Here is an 18901-nt window from a genome sequence, read left to right as displayed (position 1 = left end):
GGCATTGTGATGGGCTGCCCAATTTTTTGGAGACCCCTGCCAAGATTTCAAGTGTAGTTCAAACCCTGATTAGACCTAGATATTTGCACACACAAAAAATCTATTTGCAAGCTTTCCAGCTCTTGCGCCCTTCCTCAGGCAAAGGAGGATGCAAAGACTGTAAAAGTTCTCCCAGGTAGAAATGAAACTTCATGTTGCACAGGAGAATTAAATGATGTTATACATTCCCCAAGATAGAAAAGTTCATTTTCTGCAAATTAGAGTAAAATAAAAGTAGGAGCTTTTCCTATGATTGATGGCGCATTGTGCAGGGGTTGAAATGATTCAGGGATCTATTTTGTAGCTGTGTTGGTCCGAGACAAAGAGGAATACTGAACTCTCAAACTCTTAGTTCAGAGGTGATACCTTTTATTAGACCAAGGAGAAAATAATAAAAAATCTTTCTTTGCAAGCTTTTAGACACTTATGCCCTTCTTCAGGCTGAGGGGAACTGAAAGATGGTAAAAGCCTTTCTGCGACCTGACCCCACCAGGGAAGAGAAACTGCCATATCTGCATATCAAAGAGCAACTGGCACAAAGGGACTCTAACGGACCCAAACGAACAGACATCAACCTTCAGCTTCAACTGAAGGGATCAAAGCAGTCTGTGCAAACTGAAATGTATCTGCTACCTAAGGGGACTTTTACCATCTTTTATTTCCCGCCCCCCCACCAGCCTGAAGAGGGGCTCACTGGCATCCTGTCACACTTTCAGCATTCCTTGGAGTCTCAGAACAGCAGAAACTCCCTATGCCTGAAGAAGGGTGACTGTGCCCAAAAGCTTGCCTAAAACTTTTTCTAACTACTCGGTCTCATAAAAGATACCACATCTATTCAAACCTGCAAAGAAAGAAATATATAGGTGGTACCTTTTACTAGGCCAACTAGAAAATAGCAATAGTTCACCCCTTGCTCGCTCTCTTCTGCGCGCTCTCTCTCTCTCTCGCTATTTTCTAGTTGGTCTAATAAAAGGTACCACCTCTCCACCACGAGTTGAAGAGTTCTGTATGGAAATGATGGCATGAATAAAAATGAACCTCCTACCTCCAACCCAGCTGCTGGAGCCACTGGGGGGAGAGGAGGATAGCGGAGTTGCAGAGCTCTCGCGAGAGTAGGCGGGTGAAGAGCGGGGCGGCTGCGGCTGCGCGGAGCAGAGCGCGGCGCGGCGCAGGAGCTGGAGCTGGAGCTGGAGCTGGAGCTGGAGCTGGAGCGGCCTTCTCTGGGTGAGTGCGGGCGGGGCCGTGTCCGGGTGCGCTGCTCCTCTGCCCCCTGCCCTTTGTGGGACAGCGGCTGCCTTTCTTGGCGGGGGAAGCTCCTTTTTCTCCATCCCTAGTGTCGGTGTCCCTCGGATCCTCGTCCCTGCCTTGCCCTTCGTGTGGTCCTCCGGAGCTCCCTGTGTCCGGGCGGGGGGCAATCGTATGTCCCTGCCGCCCTTGACAGGTGCCCTAATGGCCTGTAATAGGTTCTGGCAAGGTGTGACCGACCTCCTTCCAGTTCGCTGGGGATTACTGGGAGAGGGAGTGGATGACCCACTAAGGGTATATGCTAGGGACAACTAGAAGCAAGGGGTGAAATCCACAAACTGGAAAACCCCTGGGGCAGGCGGGGTTGGCCCTCCTGCTTGTAGGAGGAAAGGCACTGGGTTGTGTTCCTTTTGGAGGAACACTGCAAAGCAAACTGCTGACTGCCTTTGCTTACTCACTTTCCTGTTTGGGGGCTGTTGCTTTCCCCACACCTGTGGGCCAGGCTCCAGCACATCTTAAATTGTGCTTCCTTTGCGCAGCCTTGTCATCCAAGTGTTTCAGTTGTGTTCTAGGCAGACGATTTGGAAAGGAGTCTGGGATAAAACTGCTGTGTAAAATCAACTGATGCTTTGGCCCTGCTGGTCGTGAAATCTTATTTTAAACCCTTTTCTTTTAAATATGCCTTTGTTTAAACTCTGCAGCTGGGGAAAAATAGGTGATTTTTTTTCATGTTGCTTTGCATAACTGCGATAAAAATCATCATAGAGGCTTGAAGCAACAACAGTGCATACAATGCCATAGAAAAACTAAGTTCTCTAAATGATGTTGAATGTCTCAGTCCCCATGTTCAGATTCAAACACACTCCACAGGTAAACCTGTGCCTAAACCCATAAACAGAAGAGAGACTTGAAAGGAGAAATTTGCCTGTGGTGTATACTACTATTATTGTAGTGCATAGTATAAGAAAATTCCCTGCCAGACACTGTCAAAGCAGAAATAACAAACTGCTTCAGAGTCTTCTCCCTACCCTGACCCTGCAAAGTCCCTCTGTAAAAGAGATGGGTGGGTCCCAGGGTGTCGAGCACTGGGAAGAAATGGTGCTGATCTTCAGGACAGATATCTGTCTCTCTGCAAACTTGTTTAAGCCTTTACATCTTAATTACTGGGGGAGTGGCTGGCAGGAATACTTCATACTACTGTACGGTTGATATACTTACCCTACTGAAACATGTCTAGGAAGTCACTTCTGCAAGCTAAGTGTACTTGCATGTACCTCACTCCAGGCTCACAGAAGTATACAGGATTGGGCTCATAATGTATGGACTCCTAACTGTGTTAAGACCATCTTCCATTGCATTAATCAGCTGAAAAATCTTGTCCATGTCAAACTGTTGGTCAAAAGTGGTTGTAGGTACTACACTTATCTTTGTTTCCCTGTTGTTGTTGGCTGGCTTGCCAGATATAACTATTTAGCCAGTGTATGGAAGACTATCCCATACAGTGAAATGGACAACACAAAATAACTGATTGTCAGATGCCTCTTGCTGAGGTTGTGGGGTAAATACAAATTACTATTCTTGAAGATTAACTGTTCTTCTGATTTTGGTTTTCAGTGCTTGCATTATTGTTCCCTGAATGGGTAATTGCCTGAGTACTTTAGGAAAAACTAGACTGCAGGTATATAAATTGTTACAGTATAACCCATTTCATAGATGGAATGCAGATATCAATCCTGTTTTGTGAAGGATGAAAGTTTTTAAGGTGGCTTGCTTAACAGTTCTCCAGAAGGGAGATCCTTGCCTTAAAACATTAGTATCTGTCTATAGATTAAGTTGAAGGACACTGTGGCTAGTGAGGACCTATTACATTTTTTTTTTTTCCCTCTTGCCTTTTTTTTTTTTTTATCTTGTAGGCTGTACAAGACTCAGGATCAAAAATGGTATTGGTTGCAAGTGATCCACAACAGGTATGCAAGAGTGAACAGACTAGTCTTTCATGTATAACCAAGAAGGCTATAAATTAACTGTCCCTTTTTTTTTTTAATGCAGAACATTCTATCTAGGGTTGTTAGCCTTCCCTTTGTGAGTACCACCTATGATATGGTATCTTCTGCCTATGCCAACACAAAAGATAACCACCCCTACCTGAAGACAGTTTGCAAGATGGCAGAGAAAGGAGTTAAGACAATAACTGCAGTGGTCCTGACAAGTGCTATGCCAGTCATCCAGAAACTGGAGCCACAAAGTAAGGCATGGTTGTGTGTGTCAGTAGGGGGTGGTTTTGTTAAAGCTGCTGAATTGTTCAGGTGTGTGTTCAGGAGGGAGGGGGGATGAAGGGGTAATGTTAGAATCTGGGGGCAATGTGAAAGGGAACTATGCATGCCTGGGATATTTGTTACTGTAATGTGTCAGCTCTAGCTGTAACAGTTGATAAGTGTTATAGTACCAAGCAAAGATAACTGCTCAAGTTGTGCGTGTGTTGTTTTTGGGGCAGGGGGTTGGGGGTTTTTTTAATGGGCTTTTGATGAATAGTCTGAAGTTGAGTCTTAATAGTTAAGATTAAACTTGTTCTTAAGAATCTTTGAGTAAGTAGCCTTTTGTTCAACTCCATTTCCTAACCTTTCACCCAATTCTCAGCTCTGTCATACTTGCCTTTTAACCTACTTTAGAGTACAGCTTGCAACTTCAGATTAACCAGTCATGTTTCATGGCAACTTGTTACTGGTTCTACCAAGGAAGCATTGTCACATGAACTGGCAAATGGCCAGGAGGCATTTGGCCTGTTCTGAAGGTCACTTGACTATTCATAAATAGTTTTTCACTTGCAAAATCGTTAAATACTGCCCTGGGAGCTTGGGCTGTTCATTATAGGGCTGCCTAAAGATTGCTTAAAAAGGAAGAAACTTAAAAGTTGCTCCCTATGATAACAGTAGTAGTTATTAATGCCTATCCTCTTTATTTATTTATTTTTTATATTGCCCTTGTAATGTTCATCATTCTTGGCTCTCTTTTTAGTTATGGTTGCCAACAACTATGCATGCCTGGGACTGGACAAAATTGAGGAGAAGCTGCCAGTGCTGTATGAGCCAACTGTCAAAGTAGGTTTAACTACTACATTTTAAATTTCAAGGGGAAATCCCAAGGATCCAGTTGTGCTTGGAGCATCATGGCCTACAAAAAAAACCCAGCAAGTGTAGGAAGCTTGGAACTTCTGTGTCGACAGTGGCTGTGTCCTGGTTTTTCTACCTTTCAGAAGTCACTTCAATGCCTGACCCCCCCCCCACCCATCCTCCCTATGTGTTGAGTAGCCCTGGCTTAATGACTGTGTTTTTTGGCACCTTGTTTTAAAACAAGAGAATTTAAGCTTGTGTCTCTCTTCACTTGCGTTGATGGCTTTTACTAGGCCCTGATAAAGTTAATCACTTTTAAACAACTGCATCTGAAACTACACAAAAATGAATTGCATTCAACTTTCGGTTGCTTGTTGGACCTTGAAATGAAAACTGACTTGAGCAAACTACTATAGAGAGAGCCATGCAAAAAATGTGTTTTTATTTCTGCCCACCAAACTGGAAAGTGTTGAATTGCCTTTCTCTTTTTATGTAGTAGCTTGAACAGCAGAACTCCAGCTCCAACTTGTAAGACGTGCTCTAGTGAGGTTAGATTAATCTTTTAGCAACTTGGCAAAGTGGGAAGGCTGGTTTTCATACGCTTACTACCATGTAATCAGCATAAAATTGCTGGTGCATCAACTTCCTGCTTGAACAAATGCACTGTAATTTCTCTGAGAGCCTTTTACATAAGGAGGCTCTAATGTCCCCTTGACTTTTTGACAAAGTGGACAAAGACTCCAAGGTCTTCCTTCAAACCAGTGAAGCCAATCTCCTCTCATGAGTAGGGGTGCAGTAGCAAAGCAGTGAAGGTGTCTTGTTACTGCTCCAAAGACTAGAGTTCATGCTTCTCTTGGGATTTATGCCAAAGGCTACCCACTATTAACCCAGCTGTAAATGGTATTTTATTTATTTATTTATTTATTTATTTATTTTCATGCTGGGTGGTTTAAGGGTAGAGCCATTGGTAAACGGGCATATCTCAAGTGTACCACCCCAGTGGGGCATTGGTTTGGGTAGACTTCCAAGCTGACCAAGTTTTTGAGAAATTAATCACTTCTGAAAGAATTGGGAAGCTGCTTGGTGGCCTGCTTTGCTTTTGTTTTGGACGCTACTTACCGCTCCTGTCACTGGAATTGATGTAGAAAAAACTCTAGCAGCATCCTGTATGGAGCTGTCAGTGAGCCACTTAACTAGACTTCTTTGTCAGCACTTGTCCTAAGATGATTCGCATTCCCTTTACCTAGTCAGCCTTCCAGATAGTAACAGTGTCCTAATTTAAAGAAAACAACAACAAAAAATCTGTTTAATAGACCTACGGTTAAAGAACTTGACCTTGATGATCCCTAAAGAGTTGATCAGAATAGAGCCATAGTACCTGACCTTCTAAAATCAGGGCTTCTGTAAGGTATCTTGGGCTGGGTACCTAGAATCAAGTCTGAAATACTAAGTCTTGATTTGTAACTTATTTTGAGTGGTAAACTTGGGGGAGAGATGGCAGCATAGGAGGGTTAACAGTGGAGTTGCAAGTCTACAAATCTCTTGCTTAAACAGGAATTACTAATTCATTTTGCAGGAGCTTTAGGCTTATACATGCTATGTGAAAGCAAAGTTTTTTTTGTTTGTTTTTGTTTAGTTTTGTTTTCTTCATTACTAATTTGGTGTGTCTGTGTCTTGGATTCTGTTATTCTCTAGCAAGTACAATCTATCAAACTTAATTCTTCTTTGCAGGTGGTTGCCAATGCTAAGGGTGTAGTTGTTGGAGCAAAAGATGCTGTAACGACTACTGTGACTGGTGCCAAGGATACTGTTGCTCACACTATTACTGGAGTTGTGGACAAGACAAAAGTAGCTGTGTGTGACAGTGTGGAAATGACCAAGTCTGTTGTGAATGGGAGCATTAATACCATCCTGGGAAGCCATGTGATGCAAATAATGAGCAGCAGGGTGGATAGTGCACTGAGCAGGTCAGAGACTCTTGTAGACCAGTATCTTCCACTTACTGAAGAGGAGCTAGGTAAGACGAGTTCAGTGCTTGATAAAGCAACCAGGGGGAAGATTGGGGTGGACAGGCAAGCAGAGTCACTATTATCTGTGCTTTACCAAGAGGGTGTCCTTCATGTCTAAGCTTAAGGATGTAGCTGGGAATTCATGGAGGAAAGTGGCTGGTTCAGGATGAAGAGGTGCAGATGCATGCTAGGTCTGCCTTCTGGTTTGTTTTTTTGTTTGTGTTTTTTTAGTAATTGGACAGCTAAGCAACTCTTTAAGTTTGGATTAAACCTCTCTCTCTCTCTCTCTCTCTCTCTCTCGCAAAAGACATGACAAAGGTTGAAGGAGTTGAAGCTGGAGTTCAAAAGCCGAGCTACTACGTTAGACTAGGTTCCCTATCTTCTAAAGTCCGTGCACGTGCCTACCAACAGGCCTTAAGCAGAGTTAAAGATGTTAAACACGGGAGCCAAGAGACCATTTCACAGCTCAATAACATGGTTGGTCTGGTAAGTTTTAAATCTCTTATTTGGTGTTTTAAATTTTCATAAGTTGCTACTGGAAGAGTGGTTTTTAATATAGTCCCTACTTAAGACAACTTGCCAAAGATGGGTGGAAAAACAAATTTTTAAACTGTTATCTTCCCCTTTAAGAATATAAGAGGTCTTATGCCTTTAGGAGGGGAGCTTGTCTTAATACCAACCTTTTTAGGTATCTTTTTTTAAATGAGATCTTTTGGTTTGCCTGACCAATTAGAAAACTACTGCTGTGGGTGCTTTGGCCTTGTTTAACATCTTCCCTGACATTAAAGAGCTAGCTTACCCAGAACTTCAAGACCATTCATTCACTTAAGGAATGCATTGCAATTCTATTGGCAAAGGAGGTCAAGAATCCTCCTTTGCTAATAGAATTGAGTAGGGTTCTTTATATAATCTTGCTGGGACTAACTGTAGTTGGCTCTAAATACTTTGAGTGCTCTTGTATTATTCAGTAACATTTAGTATTAATGTTACTGAATAAGTTCTATGCCTCCCTAAGAAGAAGAAGAAAACTTATGCCTAGACTTTCATCCCTGAATGCTTTTTCTAATGCTTCTTGGTGGCAAGCTAGAAAGGAAGATAAAGACATCTCTTGTTGGTTGGGGTTTGTTTTGTTTTTGTCTACAACCCTTTTTCAAGTTGATTACCAAGGAGAACCAAAAATGAGTGGAAGTACTAGCAAGTACTTGTATGCAACTGAAACCTGCTTCAAAACTGTGTCGTTGGTTGTGTTCTAGATGGAGTATGCCAGAAAGAACATCAATAGTGCCAGTCAGAAACTTCACGATGCCCAGAAAATGTTATATCAGTCTTGGCTAGAATGGAAGAGAAGCACAGGCCAAAATGATGGTGATGAATCGCATAGTGCTGAGGTAAATACAAATACAAAGACTGTTTTCAAAGCTCACACAACTAGCTAAACTAGATTCAAACTCTTAGAAAGAGAACCTAGGTAACAATTCTGGGAGGAAATGCCCTATCAGAGTGTCATCTTTTAGCTTCCGCATCCAGTAGAGGCTGCCATAACTCCTGCAGTCGGTCACCAGCATAATATCTCTTATAACAGTAAAGTATATTGGTCTCTTGGCTTAAGTGCTCCAAGGCTGACCTGTAGGCTCTCGATCTTTGGGAGAAATTAGACTGCTATCTCATGCTAGGTTAAGTGCTGGACTGTCTGCTGTGAAGCATTCCAAACTCTGTTCTCAATGCTAACGTTCTTGGCCTTGCCAAGCAAGTTACCATACCTTTCTTGAATATGACAAGTCGTCTTCTGCCTGCCCCTCCCTCCCCCCCCCCCAAAAAGTTACTGCTGGAAATTGCAGTGTACACTGTATGTAAGTAGTAACAACAGCTGCTACCTGTGGGAGTGGAGAGAGGAGTGAAAGTAATATCTGTGCCTCACAATAAGCAATCTGCTGCTACTGTTACTTGGCTATTTTATTACAATGAAAGATTTTTGCTGTTTTCTGGGGTTTATTTTTATTCTGCCTTTTCAAAAATACAATGTGTGCATTTATTGCAAAGATGCATATATCTTTGTGTAGAAGAAAACATGATGACTTAAGGAACTCTTTCCAGTCCTCTGCTGTCTTCTGTTCCATCCCACCACTTTAACTAGCTGGGGATCAAATGCTATCGTATTGGGAGTTTGACTTTTTTTTCTTAAAGTGGAAGCTTCACATGCATTTTACACTTGAGTAGAAAGTGAATTTTGTGGGGGGGTTTTGTACAACATCTCGGCTAAATCGGATCTAGAACAGAGCTAGACCTGGCATGCATAGGTAGACCTTAGAAAACTAGGTGAGTTCTTAAAAAAAATAAGGCCCTTAAACACCCCCCCCCAGTCAAAATCTGCAATCTTCTGTCTCTGAAACTAAAGCCCTAATTCAGGTCTTTAATCCCTTGCTTTCATTCTGGTCATGGATTTTTATCATAGTAATTCTGCTCTCTGGCTAAATTCAAGATGATGAAGTGCTACTTTGCACTTTTTTTTTCCCCTAGCACATTGAGTCACGCACACTAGCTATTGCACAGAGCCTGACTTGGCAGCTCCAGACCACCTGCCTCGCCCTCATGTCAAGCATACAGGGATTGCCACAGAATGTCCAGAATCGGGCCCACCATATTGGGGTGATGGCAGATGACATCTACAGAAGCTTCCGTTCTACTTCCTCTTTCCGTGAAATCTCTGATAACATCCTTGCCGCAAGCAAAGAACAACTGAAGAAAATGAACGAGTCTCTGGATGATGTGATGGATTATCTAGTTAACAACACTCCACTCAACTGGCTGGTAGGTCCCTTTTACCCACAACTGGCTGGGTCTCAGCATGCTGAGCACAAGGGTGAAGGGGAGAAAAAAGCCAGCTAGGAAGACAAACAGCCTGAAACCAGCACAGATTAAATTTGTAGCATGTGTACTCTGCAGTCTGACCAAACAAGGTGAATTGACTACTCTAGCAGTCGGGTCATTGGTTGGAGCAAAACCAACAAGACAGATTAGACTAAAGCACTGAACTCTCTCTTCCTAACCCCAGGAAAGGACCTTTGCTTGGAGATGGACATTATTGTCCTGGGATAGCAGTGCCTCATGCAAACAGTAAGTGCCTTGAGGCTTGTAAGCTTCTGCTATTTACAGTAGACAAGACACCTTGTTTAGTTACCTGGTTAAGAAGCCTTATACTGGCTGATAGTGAAAGTACAAAGTTAACCTAAATATAACTTGTGAAAGCCAGAGCTCTGGCTAGTCTATGATCTGTGCAGGAGAAAAGCCAAATGAACCATTTTTTAATAGAGTCCCAGCTACTATACCATACATAGGAGTTTTGTCAGACTTGTTTGAACAAGTACAGATTGAGCACTAATCTTTTTGTAGTTTTTGATTTGGACACTTGTGACCTACACAGCTACCTAGTTCTTTAAAGACAAGATATTAATGTCTTAATGAGGATTTACTACTTGTTCAGGTCTGAGGGGCTTCTAATTTGGTCAGGCAGAGCTACCAATACAAAATGGTAGAAACCAGATTCATGCTGTTTGTACCATGGTGCCTACTCCCTATGTGTCTTTGTAGTGCCTCCTTGACCTTGTTTGTAACACTCATTTTTTTCGTATGTTAGTAATAAATGCTTCAGCAGCCAAAGTCTGTCTCATTTTGAATGGTGTAAAAAGGCAACTCAGGCATTTTTAGCATTCTAAACCTTATGACTCTCTGCCTTGCTTGAACTAGGTCTAGCAAGAGGCAGGCCTGAAATGTAAATCAAGTAGACACAAACTGCTGGTCTAACAATTTGTGCCACAAGTGCAATCTCTGTATAGATGGGTCAGATGTTGCTGCTGCATTTGTTTCCTCTCCTAGACTTCTCATATACCCTTCCACACCTGTACCCTCTTTAGTTTTTACTGTGTTTTGTCCATGCTTATTTGCCTTGGTGAAATGCCAGATTATGGGTAATAACTATTCTGCAGTGTCTGAAATTAGTGGGAACAAGAGGATCTAGACACTAGTATGTCCTGCCTGCACTGCAGGCAGGACCTGTATTTTATGCATGTAGCTTCTAATGCATTCTGCCTTGGCTGACCTCTCCTGTTGATCTGTACTTGGCTTTACTAGTGTCAAATACACTCAGAAACCAAAATATCTTGCCATCTGGGTGGGGAGGCCCCTCTGAACTTGGCCTCATTTGGTCTGTCTGGTCATTTTCCACTGAGGTAGAAGGAAACTAACATGCTGCTTGTTACTTGCAATGGATTGCAGGCTCCAGTATTGCAGCATCACTAGTCAATTTCCAAACAGGCCACCAGATGGTCAAAATCAAAAACATGCATTTCGGCATTGTATCTGCATTCCAACTCATTGTTGCTACCTGGCCAGCAGAGCCTGTCTAAGTTTTTTTTAGTTTTTAAACTAGTCAGGTTGTGGAAAATATCCAGTCTTACGTAAACATTTCTGAAGGATTATAAATAATGGCTTTGGGGCCATGCTTCAGAATATTTTTCAAGCTGGAAACCAAAAGACTATTAATCTTGCACTAAACATAAAGGTACAGGTGTTGGAAGACACCTGCACACTCTAAGACTCCTGGGATTTTTCAGGGGGATTCTTGCAACCACATTCTGGAGTACCTGCTACTTGAAATGTGGCAGACTGTCCCTGAATGTATGATCCAGAGCTTGAATGTCTTCTTTGACCTGGTACTAAAAACAGCTTGAAGAGTTGTCCTGGAGTGTTTATAAAAATATAAGCACGTCAGTGGAGTGCCAGTTGACTGCCTCCTTTTGAACTGCCAACATGAGTCTGGTATGCTTGCCTTCTGGTGTTTTTAGTGCACCTTCTATTCAGCATCACCAAGGAGGAGCTGTTTTCTGAGCCCAAGCAGCTGTGTGACCAGCTGAGTGTCTCCTCATAAGGTCTCCATTCCTGAGTGAGGAAAAGAGACGTCCAGTTCTCCTATGGCTGGGAAACTGGCCATAGCTCAGGAATAGATAAAGGTGTATGGGGTATGAATTTTTTTTACCCTGCCTTCTCTCCCTGCACATGTTAAATTTAATGCACAGAATATAACACACAAGCTCTGAATTTGAAGTACAGGGCTAAAGGATAGCAGTTCAGTCAACCACAGTTCACTTGGTCAGATTTCTTCTCTTTGACACCTTAATGACTTTTTATAAGGCCCTTCCCCAAGCAGGCCTACTTGTGCTGTATCTTGTGACACTTAAGAGTAGTGCTCCCACATCTGCTTTCCTTTTGGCTTTCATTCCCTTTGACTGTGGAGAAATAATGGAGCAGTTTCCTAGGCTGTTTGCAATAGGAGAAATGAGAACTGTTCAAAATGGTTTTTGACACTACTGCTTTCTACTTGAAACCTCTGAGTTTATATTGTGAATCATGTTCTGGGTGTCTTCACACTAAAGTGTTAATATTCAACATCCCAGGATGCCCTAGCATTTTTGTTGACAATCACTGCTCTAAGCAAAAGAATCCTAACTTCTAAATATTATCTACACGGGACATCTAATACTCCACAGACTTCACTCAGTTTCTGTGTCTTGTTATGTCTCTCTTTGTAAGTTGCTCCAACACTCTACAATAACTGATACTTATCTTTTTCATAGCATACTTGCATAATTAAAATAAGCAACACTTGTAGCAACAAGAAACCCTTCAATTTTATCTTTGGCTTGAAATGAAAATATGAGACACTTCACAAATCACTTTAAACATAGTGGGAGAAGGTGGTTAATTCAAGTCCCTTTTGACAGGACTATGCTGGTACATCTTAAGATTGTAGTAATGCAGGGGTAGGCAACTTTTTTTTTGGCTGGAGTGCTGAAAAAACCACACTGTCTACTTTGGAAGGTGCCAGAGTGCTGGCATGCCAGAAAATGGGGGGTGTACATGGCAGCATGCACTGCATATTAGTATATTTCATAAGCATAAGTGTTGCCTCTGTTGTGTATTCCTTTTTTATTGAGCATGTTGCAATGAGAGGGGGGGAAAAAAGAGACACATGAGAGAAAGGAGAGCAGAGAGAACCAGATGAACGCACATGCACATGGAGAACCACGTGCACAAACATGGAGAACCAGAGCATACCCATAACAGACACGTGTGCACACATGCATCCAGAACCAAACACATGTATGTGCACAGAGGCAGACAGACTCACAGAAGTAGATGTGTGGGCACACAGAGCTGGGCTCCTGGGCCATTGGACAAAGTCTGCTCCAAGGCACGTGTGCACTTGGTTGTATGGAGCTGATGTTGGAGCTTGGAGCAGATGTTTGCAGCCTCCCAGCTGCAGCCAACCCAGGCTCTGGGTAGCTGCTGCCAAGCATGGTAGGGCCTGCAGCTTCCCAGCCTCCTGCTGGGAGTAGCCTGGGCTTTGTGGCTTGCAGCAGCTGCCTAGAACCCAGGTCGGTAGTGGTGTGCTGAGCCAAATGGCCTTGTGTGCCATGCTTGGCACGTGTGTAGTAGTAATGCAAGGATATTTCACTTGACTCTCAGATTAGACTAGCCTAGACTTCATGTATGTGTGGTCTCATGACTTCTAATAGAAGAAAGGCAAGGCATGTTGGATTGTTGGTATTTAAATCTGCTCTGTGTTTTCAAACTTCATTTTTTTACATAGTTAATTTTCTGTTGAAAAGATGCTGGCAATCCTTCAAGTTAAAGCAATCTCTTAATACGCATATCCTAGTAACAATTTATGAAATCTTAGGTAGACCTACATTTTAATCCGAAGACCTGAATTGATGTAGGGTCCAATAAGCTATACATTAAGTTTTAAGCACTGGCAACCTCTTGCTTTCCCTCTGATCATGCACGTGGCTTTCCTCTGGACTTCCTCAAGCTTTTCCACATCCTTTTTAAACTGTGGAGCTCAGAATTGGATGCAGTACTCCAGTTGCAGCCTCACCAAGGCCATGTACAGCGGGAGGATGACATCCTGAGATTTGCTCAAGAAGCATCTATGGATGCGAGCCAGAGTTTTGTTTGCTCTACCAGCTGTGACATAGCATTGGTGGCTTATGTTCATTTTGGGGGTCATGATCGACCATAAGTCCCTTTCAGCCGTGGTGCTAGTGAGCGTAGCACGGCCGAGCCTAGAGGCATGATATGGGTTTTTTTTCCCCGAGGTGGAGTAACTTGCATTTTTCCTTAATGGGTTCCGTATCAGGTTTTTATCCACCCATTTTCTAAGCCGCTCAAGCTTGGCCTGGCTCACCAGTCTATCCTCAAGTGTGGATAGGATATGCTGTTGACCCAGGCCGACCTTGACGGGCTTAGAAAATGGGCAGATAAAAGCCTGATGACATTCAATATGGAAAAAGGCAAGGTACTCCTCCTCGGGGTGGTTGGGAATCCACATCACACTTATAGGTTTGGCAGTGCTATGCTTGCTAGCACCACAGCTGTAAGGGGCTTGGGTCCCGAAAGGGACCTTCCTTAATTTCACATGCTTGAATAGTTCAAAATGTGCAAATGTCTGGTGTAAAGAAGTTTCTGGAATGGAACTGGGACATACTTTTCTGGACAGGAAACTTCCAATCTTCATAAATCATGTTGCATACTTCCTGTTACATAGGAATATAACTAGTGGCACAATGTTGACATCTTCATTACAAAAAGCCTGGGTCTAACCTGTGACTGCTGTAATGCAAAAGTATTGAGGAAACCATGTGGTATCTTCTCCAGATTTTGTTGATTTACTTCCTACTGTAGTAAGGGGCAGGTGAGAGTGCCTACCCCTGCTTCAGCTGCCTTTTATAGTTGCTGCTTTCTCCGATGCCAGTGTATGTAATTGGTAGCAAGGGGAACTGCTGCCAATGCTATGCAGTAATTGAAATGTCAGGAGGCACTGAGCAGGATCAACAGCTGTTATTTGCAGGTGCCTTATACCTGGGAACACACTGTATTAGAGTATTAAAGTAGCTTAAATTACAACGGAACTGAAGCACCTTGCTGACCTGTGCACTTCTGGACAGTTGCCAGTCATTCCAGGTATGCTGAGTGGTCTGCTAACCAATCTGCATATGGAAATAGCTTTGACCTAGCAACTATTTAACATTCACACCAATAATATATATTACAAGCTGAAGAATGATGTGCATGAGGTATTCCTAAGTGATTCAGTCAGTATTCTTCACCTGGAGTAGAGAAGTGTTCATTCTACTATGAGGGTAATTTTGAATCCCCCCACCTTAACAACTTGATAGATAGATGCGTATAGACTCTCTCTTCTCCTTGCCATACTACTGGGAAGTGTTAATACTACACCACTGCAACCAGCCCCTTTCTCACCCAGTCTCTTCAGAGCAAGGTTCAGAAAGCAAGGTTCTGTATTGGTACAATGCAGAGCATTTTTGTACCAATACCACCTGTGCCAAACCTGTTTTGTAGATAAACAGGCTCTCAGTCTGGCATCTTGCATAACCACTACATCATTCGCAAAACCACCCTCATATCTGCATTACATAGCAGACTAAATATAAAGATAATATAACAAACTTGCAGCAGATCTGAGGTATACAAAAGACCATTTGTATTAGGTTATGTCCTTTCTTAACTTACCTCCCCAAATTATCATCAAATGTCCTATACTGAGGGCAATTTTGCTCCAACTTTATTGGAAGCAACTGCTGTATGCCTTGCTTAAGATGCTTGTCTGTCTCTTCTATCTGTCCAAGTCTAACTCATCTATGTAAGATTGGACAGCATATTTTGTTCCTGTGTTAGTGCTCTGAGCACTTGGAACTTCCATTGGCTTCTGCTGAAGTCTAAATGTTGTTGTTTGTGTTCAAAACAGGCTGTTCAAACTTGTACTTTCAAATTTATGTTGAGTTTCTTCCTCTGCAGGTACTAGATTTCTCTATTACAGACTTGTCTTCAGAATCTGATGAGATTCCAGATATTTTGGATTTGGATGAGGAAGACCAGCCAGATTTTTCACATGCAAATTGCCCTTTCATCATGGGACAAAGAGGTGAATAAAGATTGGGCACAACACTGTTCTCTTAATTCACTATAACTTTTATTGCCATGTTAAGTTCTGTTTTGGCCTTTTAAAAAGAAACTATCCAGCTTTTGGTGTGTAGAGGTTATTTTGGATCAATATGGCTTAAGTTAGCTGTATCAAATTTCTGATTAGTGTCTTTTTTCCTAAGGAATACATGTTAGCTTACCTAAGTAGCATGTGTGTCAAAGTTCCTCATGAGGTCCAAATGTGGCCTGATCAATGTTCTCATCTGATGTGCAAATTAATTTATGACCAGGTGACTGTTTGGCTGCCAGTGGCAGCCAAAACAGCAATTTTAATACTTCGACCATGGGTAAGAGACGGACAGTAAAAGTTGGCGTAAGTGACTGGTATAAATCCTGGATTTAAAAACAGCCCATCACTTTCAGTGATAACCAACTAGAGCAATCAACTGCATGCTGAAGGCTTGATTCTGTATTTCTCTTTCACACGTCCTGCTAATTTCAGAGGGAGCTTTGGGGTACATAAGTGCAGCAGGATCAGGTCTATTGAGTGCTAATGACTATACTCTGTGTTCTTTGTGCACAAATCCTGCTGACATCACAAGGAAGGCCCTTGTGAGTTCAGAAGTATTACATGGTACTGATTTTGTAGAGTAGGCCCAGAGTTTCTGCTTAAAAATATAATTCTGCCCTTACTGTAGGATGAGGTTGACAAGGCCACTCTATAGTAATATAAAAGCTGATTGTTGTGAAAGTTTTAAGGTATAGACACTGCAGTGCCTTGAAATAAAGTTTGAGTTATATATAATCTTAGGTTTGCTGCAGTTTTATTTCCTTTCTTTGTTTCCTGTAACTAATTCCTATGGAAAAAGCTTTCATTGTGATTATTCATTGCTGGGGAATTAATTTAAAAAGGACCAGAGTGTAGGTCTGATTTAGAAATGGCAATTTGTAATTGGTAATAGTGCTGTATGGTCCATAAGTGAAATGTCTATTAAAACATGGTAAGTGAAGCAGAGAAAGGACATGGAAGGTCAGTGAGGGAGATTCATTTAATTCCAGGCTGTCCAACTGGCAGCCCACAGGCTACATGCAGCCCACAACTGCTTAACTTGCAGCCAGTGGGTTTCTGCTGCCCTTATTCTTGGCTTCGGAGTTCCTTCTACCCCAGGGTCAGCCAGAGATAGTGTTAGCATCAGGAGGGGGAAATAAAGGATGAGAGGTGAGGGTATGTGCTGAGGGGAAATGAGAGGGGAGGGGATGTGTGGCCAAGCATGGGGAGGAAGGAAGGAGGCACTAAAGCAGGGGGTTCGTACCTCATTCAGGGACTTAAACTTCCCAGCTGCTGCTTCTGAAGCATGGTCCAAAAGAGGGGTATGACCATGCCTCTGGATCTGCCATTGCCACCTCCTGATCTGAGCCTCCTCCAGCTTCTGTTTCCTTTTGAAAGTGAGGTGATGGGGCAGTGTAGCCCATGTCAGAGGCAGCATAGACCATGGTTGGACAGCTATGATTTAGTGCCTTTAGTTATGATACCAAAACAACCTCGGGCTGTGATGCAGGAACAAGGGACCGCTGAGAAGGAGATGGTTTTGCCCAGCCAGAGCCAGATGTGGCCTGAACCTGAACAAAGCCTCAAAGTGGCTGTTCTTAGGCAGCAAGCCTTTGGAAACCAATTTAAAACAGGAATTTGAAGAATAAGAAATTAGTCACAAACTGCCCCTCCGCTCAGGGCAGACTGATGGTCGAATTTGGGGTCAGGAGGTAATTGGTTCAGAATAGGGGTTTTTGCCTTCTGGGTGGTGGGGGGGCATGGTCCTCTACCCAGGATCTCTTGAATATTTATCAGCGGCATTTCATAGAAGCTAGGTATTGGCTGCCATTATTTCTCTGCTTTACCTGTGGCAGGTTAGGGTCTTAGGTCTTTGTTGTATCAGAGGTGATTATGGATTGTATGGGGTGGTTTAGATAGGGATGGTCCTGCCTCAGGCAGGGGGGTGGTCTAGGTGTCCTCTGGAGGTAGGTGCCTTCCAGTCTGACTTCTCTAGGGTCCTGTGGTTTTATGTCTGGCTGGACTCTCATGTATGGTTCCAACAAGGACTGCAGTTCTTAGCCTGTTACCTAGACTCACTTTTGTGACCCCTTTGGGCTCTTTTCATGGAATCAAGGGAAATTAGGGTTGGAAGGTAGCAGTAGCAATGTGTAGGCAGGCTGAGGAAGCATCTGCAGTTGGTCTGTGCTCTTCCTGGGTGAAATATAAAAGATTTTATATGAGACAATTTTATGTTAAAAGATCTTTTATGTCCCTGAATGGAATATAATCTTTTATAGTATAAAATCTTTTATATTATTGTGATGGGCTAGCTGATGGTGATTTGTCCCAGGGGTTTTGAAAGGGTAAAAGATGATTGGAGGGCTCGGGATTCCCTTTCCTCACCAATCAGGCTCCAGAAACTCACCCTCCATGCCCTCTGATTGGCCCCTCGGGTCACCCAGAGGGGGATAAAAGGGGCAGCACAGCAGCTGACTCAGGGAGGACCAGTGAGAGATCATGAGGAAGGAGTCTCAAAGAGCTGGGCCAGCAGATGAGGAAGGAGTGTCAGAGCTGGGAATAGCTGGGCCACAGAATGAGGAAGGAGTCTCAAAGAGCTGGCAAGAGCAGGGCCAGCGGGGTGGGAGCACTTGCCCCAGAAAAGCCTGAAGGAGTGGGACCTGCAGGCAGCAGTTGGACCCTCAACAGCATGGTGTACAGCCAGCAGGAGAGGCTCCCTGCTGGCATCCAGAATCCCCGTACATGAGGGTGCAGCTAACAGGAGAGGTTCCTCAGTTCCAGCAAGAAGCTGAGCAGTGACCTAAGAGGTTCCCAACTCTATTTCCAGCTCCTCCAGCAAGATGCAGGGCAGCTTGATGTGAGGCAGGGGCTTCTGAAAGGTCAAAACCCCTAGCAGCTTGGTACAGTACCAACACTGGTGGCTGTGTGCTAGAGTTTCTGCGTACCATCTGGTAGATACGAGTTCAAGTCCCAGCTGGGCAGAGTAGGGGTGAGTGAAGCAACAAGGAGGATTTCCCGTCCTGGTGGAAGGTGGTCATTGTGTTTTTCCTTTCCACCCTCTCCAGGTACCTATACCCATCATCTCTTGTTTGATGTTTTGTATTTTGTGCATTTTATATTTTGCCAACCAGTATTGTTTGTTGTGCTGTTTGTGTTTTATACTTCGTTAAACCAGTCTTTTGTCAACTGGATGAATATGTCTACAAATGTAAATGCCTAACCTTTATTGAATCGCATCCCCTCAGGGCACTGTAGTGTTCCCTATATCCCCTAGTTTATACATGTTATGTTCCCACTATTGTTTTCCTCATTAAAAGGTATATGGTTAAGTCTTCATTGGTGACCTGGTCCTGCTCCATAGGGGAAGGAGGGTCCTTACACTGCCCACAGCGCTCATGCACCTGCTCTGATCCCTTCAGTTGGAGAGGGGGTACATCTTGGAGTACTGT

General features: G+C 43.2%; 1 protein-coding gene across 2 annotated transcripts; it reads left to right on the top strand.

Moving 5' to 3' along the window:
* The first annotated feature begins 1145 nt into the window (after positions 1–1145).
* PLIN2 (perilipin 2) lies at positions 1146–18786 on the top strand. Of its 2 annotated transcripts, XM_090038780.1 has the most exons (9): positions 1146–1263; positions 3198–3251; positions 3334–3529; positions 4300–4382; positions 6126–6411; positions 6711–6889; positions 7657–7791; positions 8921–9211; positions 15278–18786. In XM_090038780.1, the coding sequence occupies exons 2-9, from the start codon at positions 3222–3224 to the stop codon at positions 15410–15412; spliced, it is 1335 nt and encodes a 444-aa protein (XP_089894906.1). In that variant the 5' UTR covers positions 1146–1263; positions 3198–3221; the 3' UTR covers positions 15413–18786. The 2 variants fall into 2 exon arrangements, with proteins under 2 accessions (XP_089894906.1, XP_089894907.1); XM_090038781.1 differs by lacking the exon at positions 3198–3251 and having other exon boundaries at positions 1153–1263.
* The last annotated feature ends 115 nt before the right edge of the window (positions 18787–18901 follow it).

The sequence above is a fragment of the Crocodylus siamensis genome, chromosome 3, assembly GCF_052110815.1.
Source record: "Crocodylus siamensis isolate JL-2025a chromosome 3, ASM5211081v1, whole genome shotgun sequence".
NCBI classification, from domain to species: Eukaryota; Metazoa; Chordata; order Crocodylia; family Crocodylidae; genus Crocodylus; species Crocodylus siamensis.
The sequence above is the reverse complement of the archived record's forward strand: the minus strand, read 5'-3'. Positions and strand labels throughout refer to the sequence as shown.

Excerpts from the sequence above, each read along its gene's own strand:
- PLIN2 (XM_090038780.1), top strand. The coding sequence starts at position 3,222 with ATGGTATTGGTTGCAAGTGATCCACAACAG. Across the intron at positions 6,412-6,710 it reads ACTTACTGAAGAGGAGCTAG|ACATGACAAAGGTTGAAGGA; the intron begins GTAAGACGAGTT and ends CTCTCGCAAAAG. Across the intron at positions 7,792-8,920 it reads ATGAATCGCATAGTGCTGAG|CACATTGAGTCACGCACACT; the intron begins GTAAATACAAAT and ends TTTTTCCCCTAG.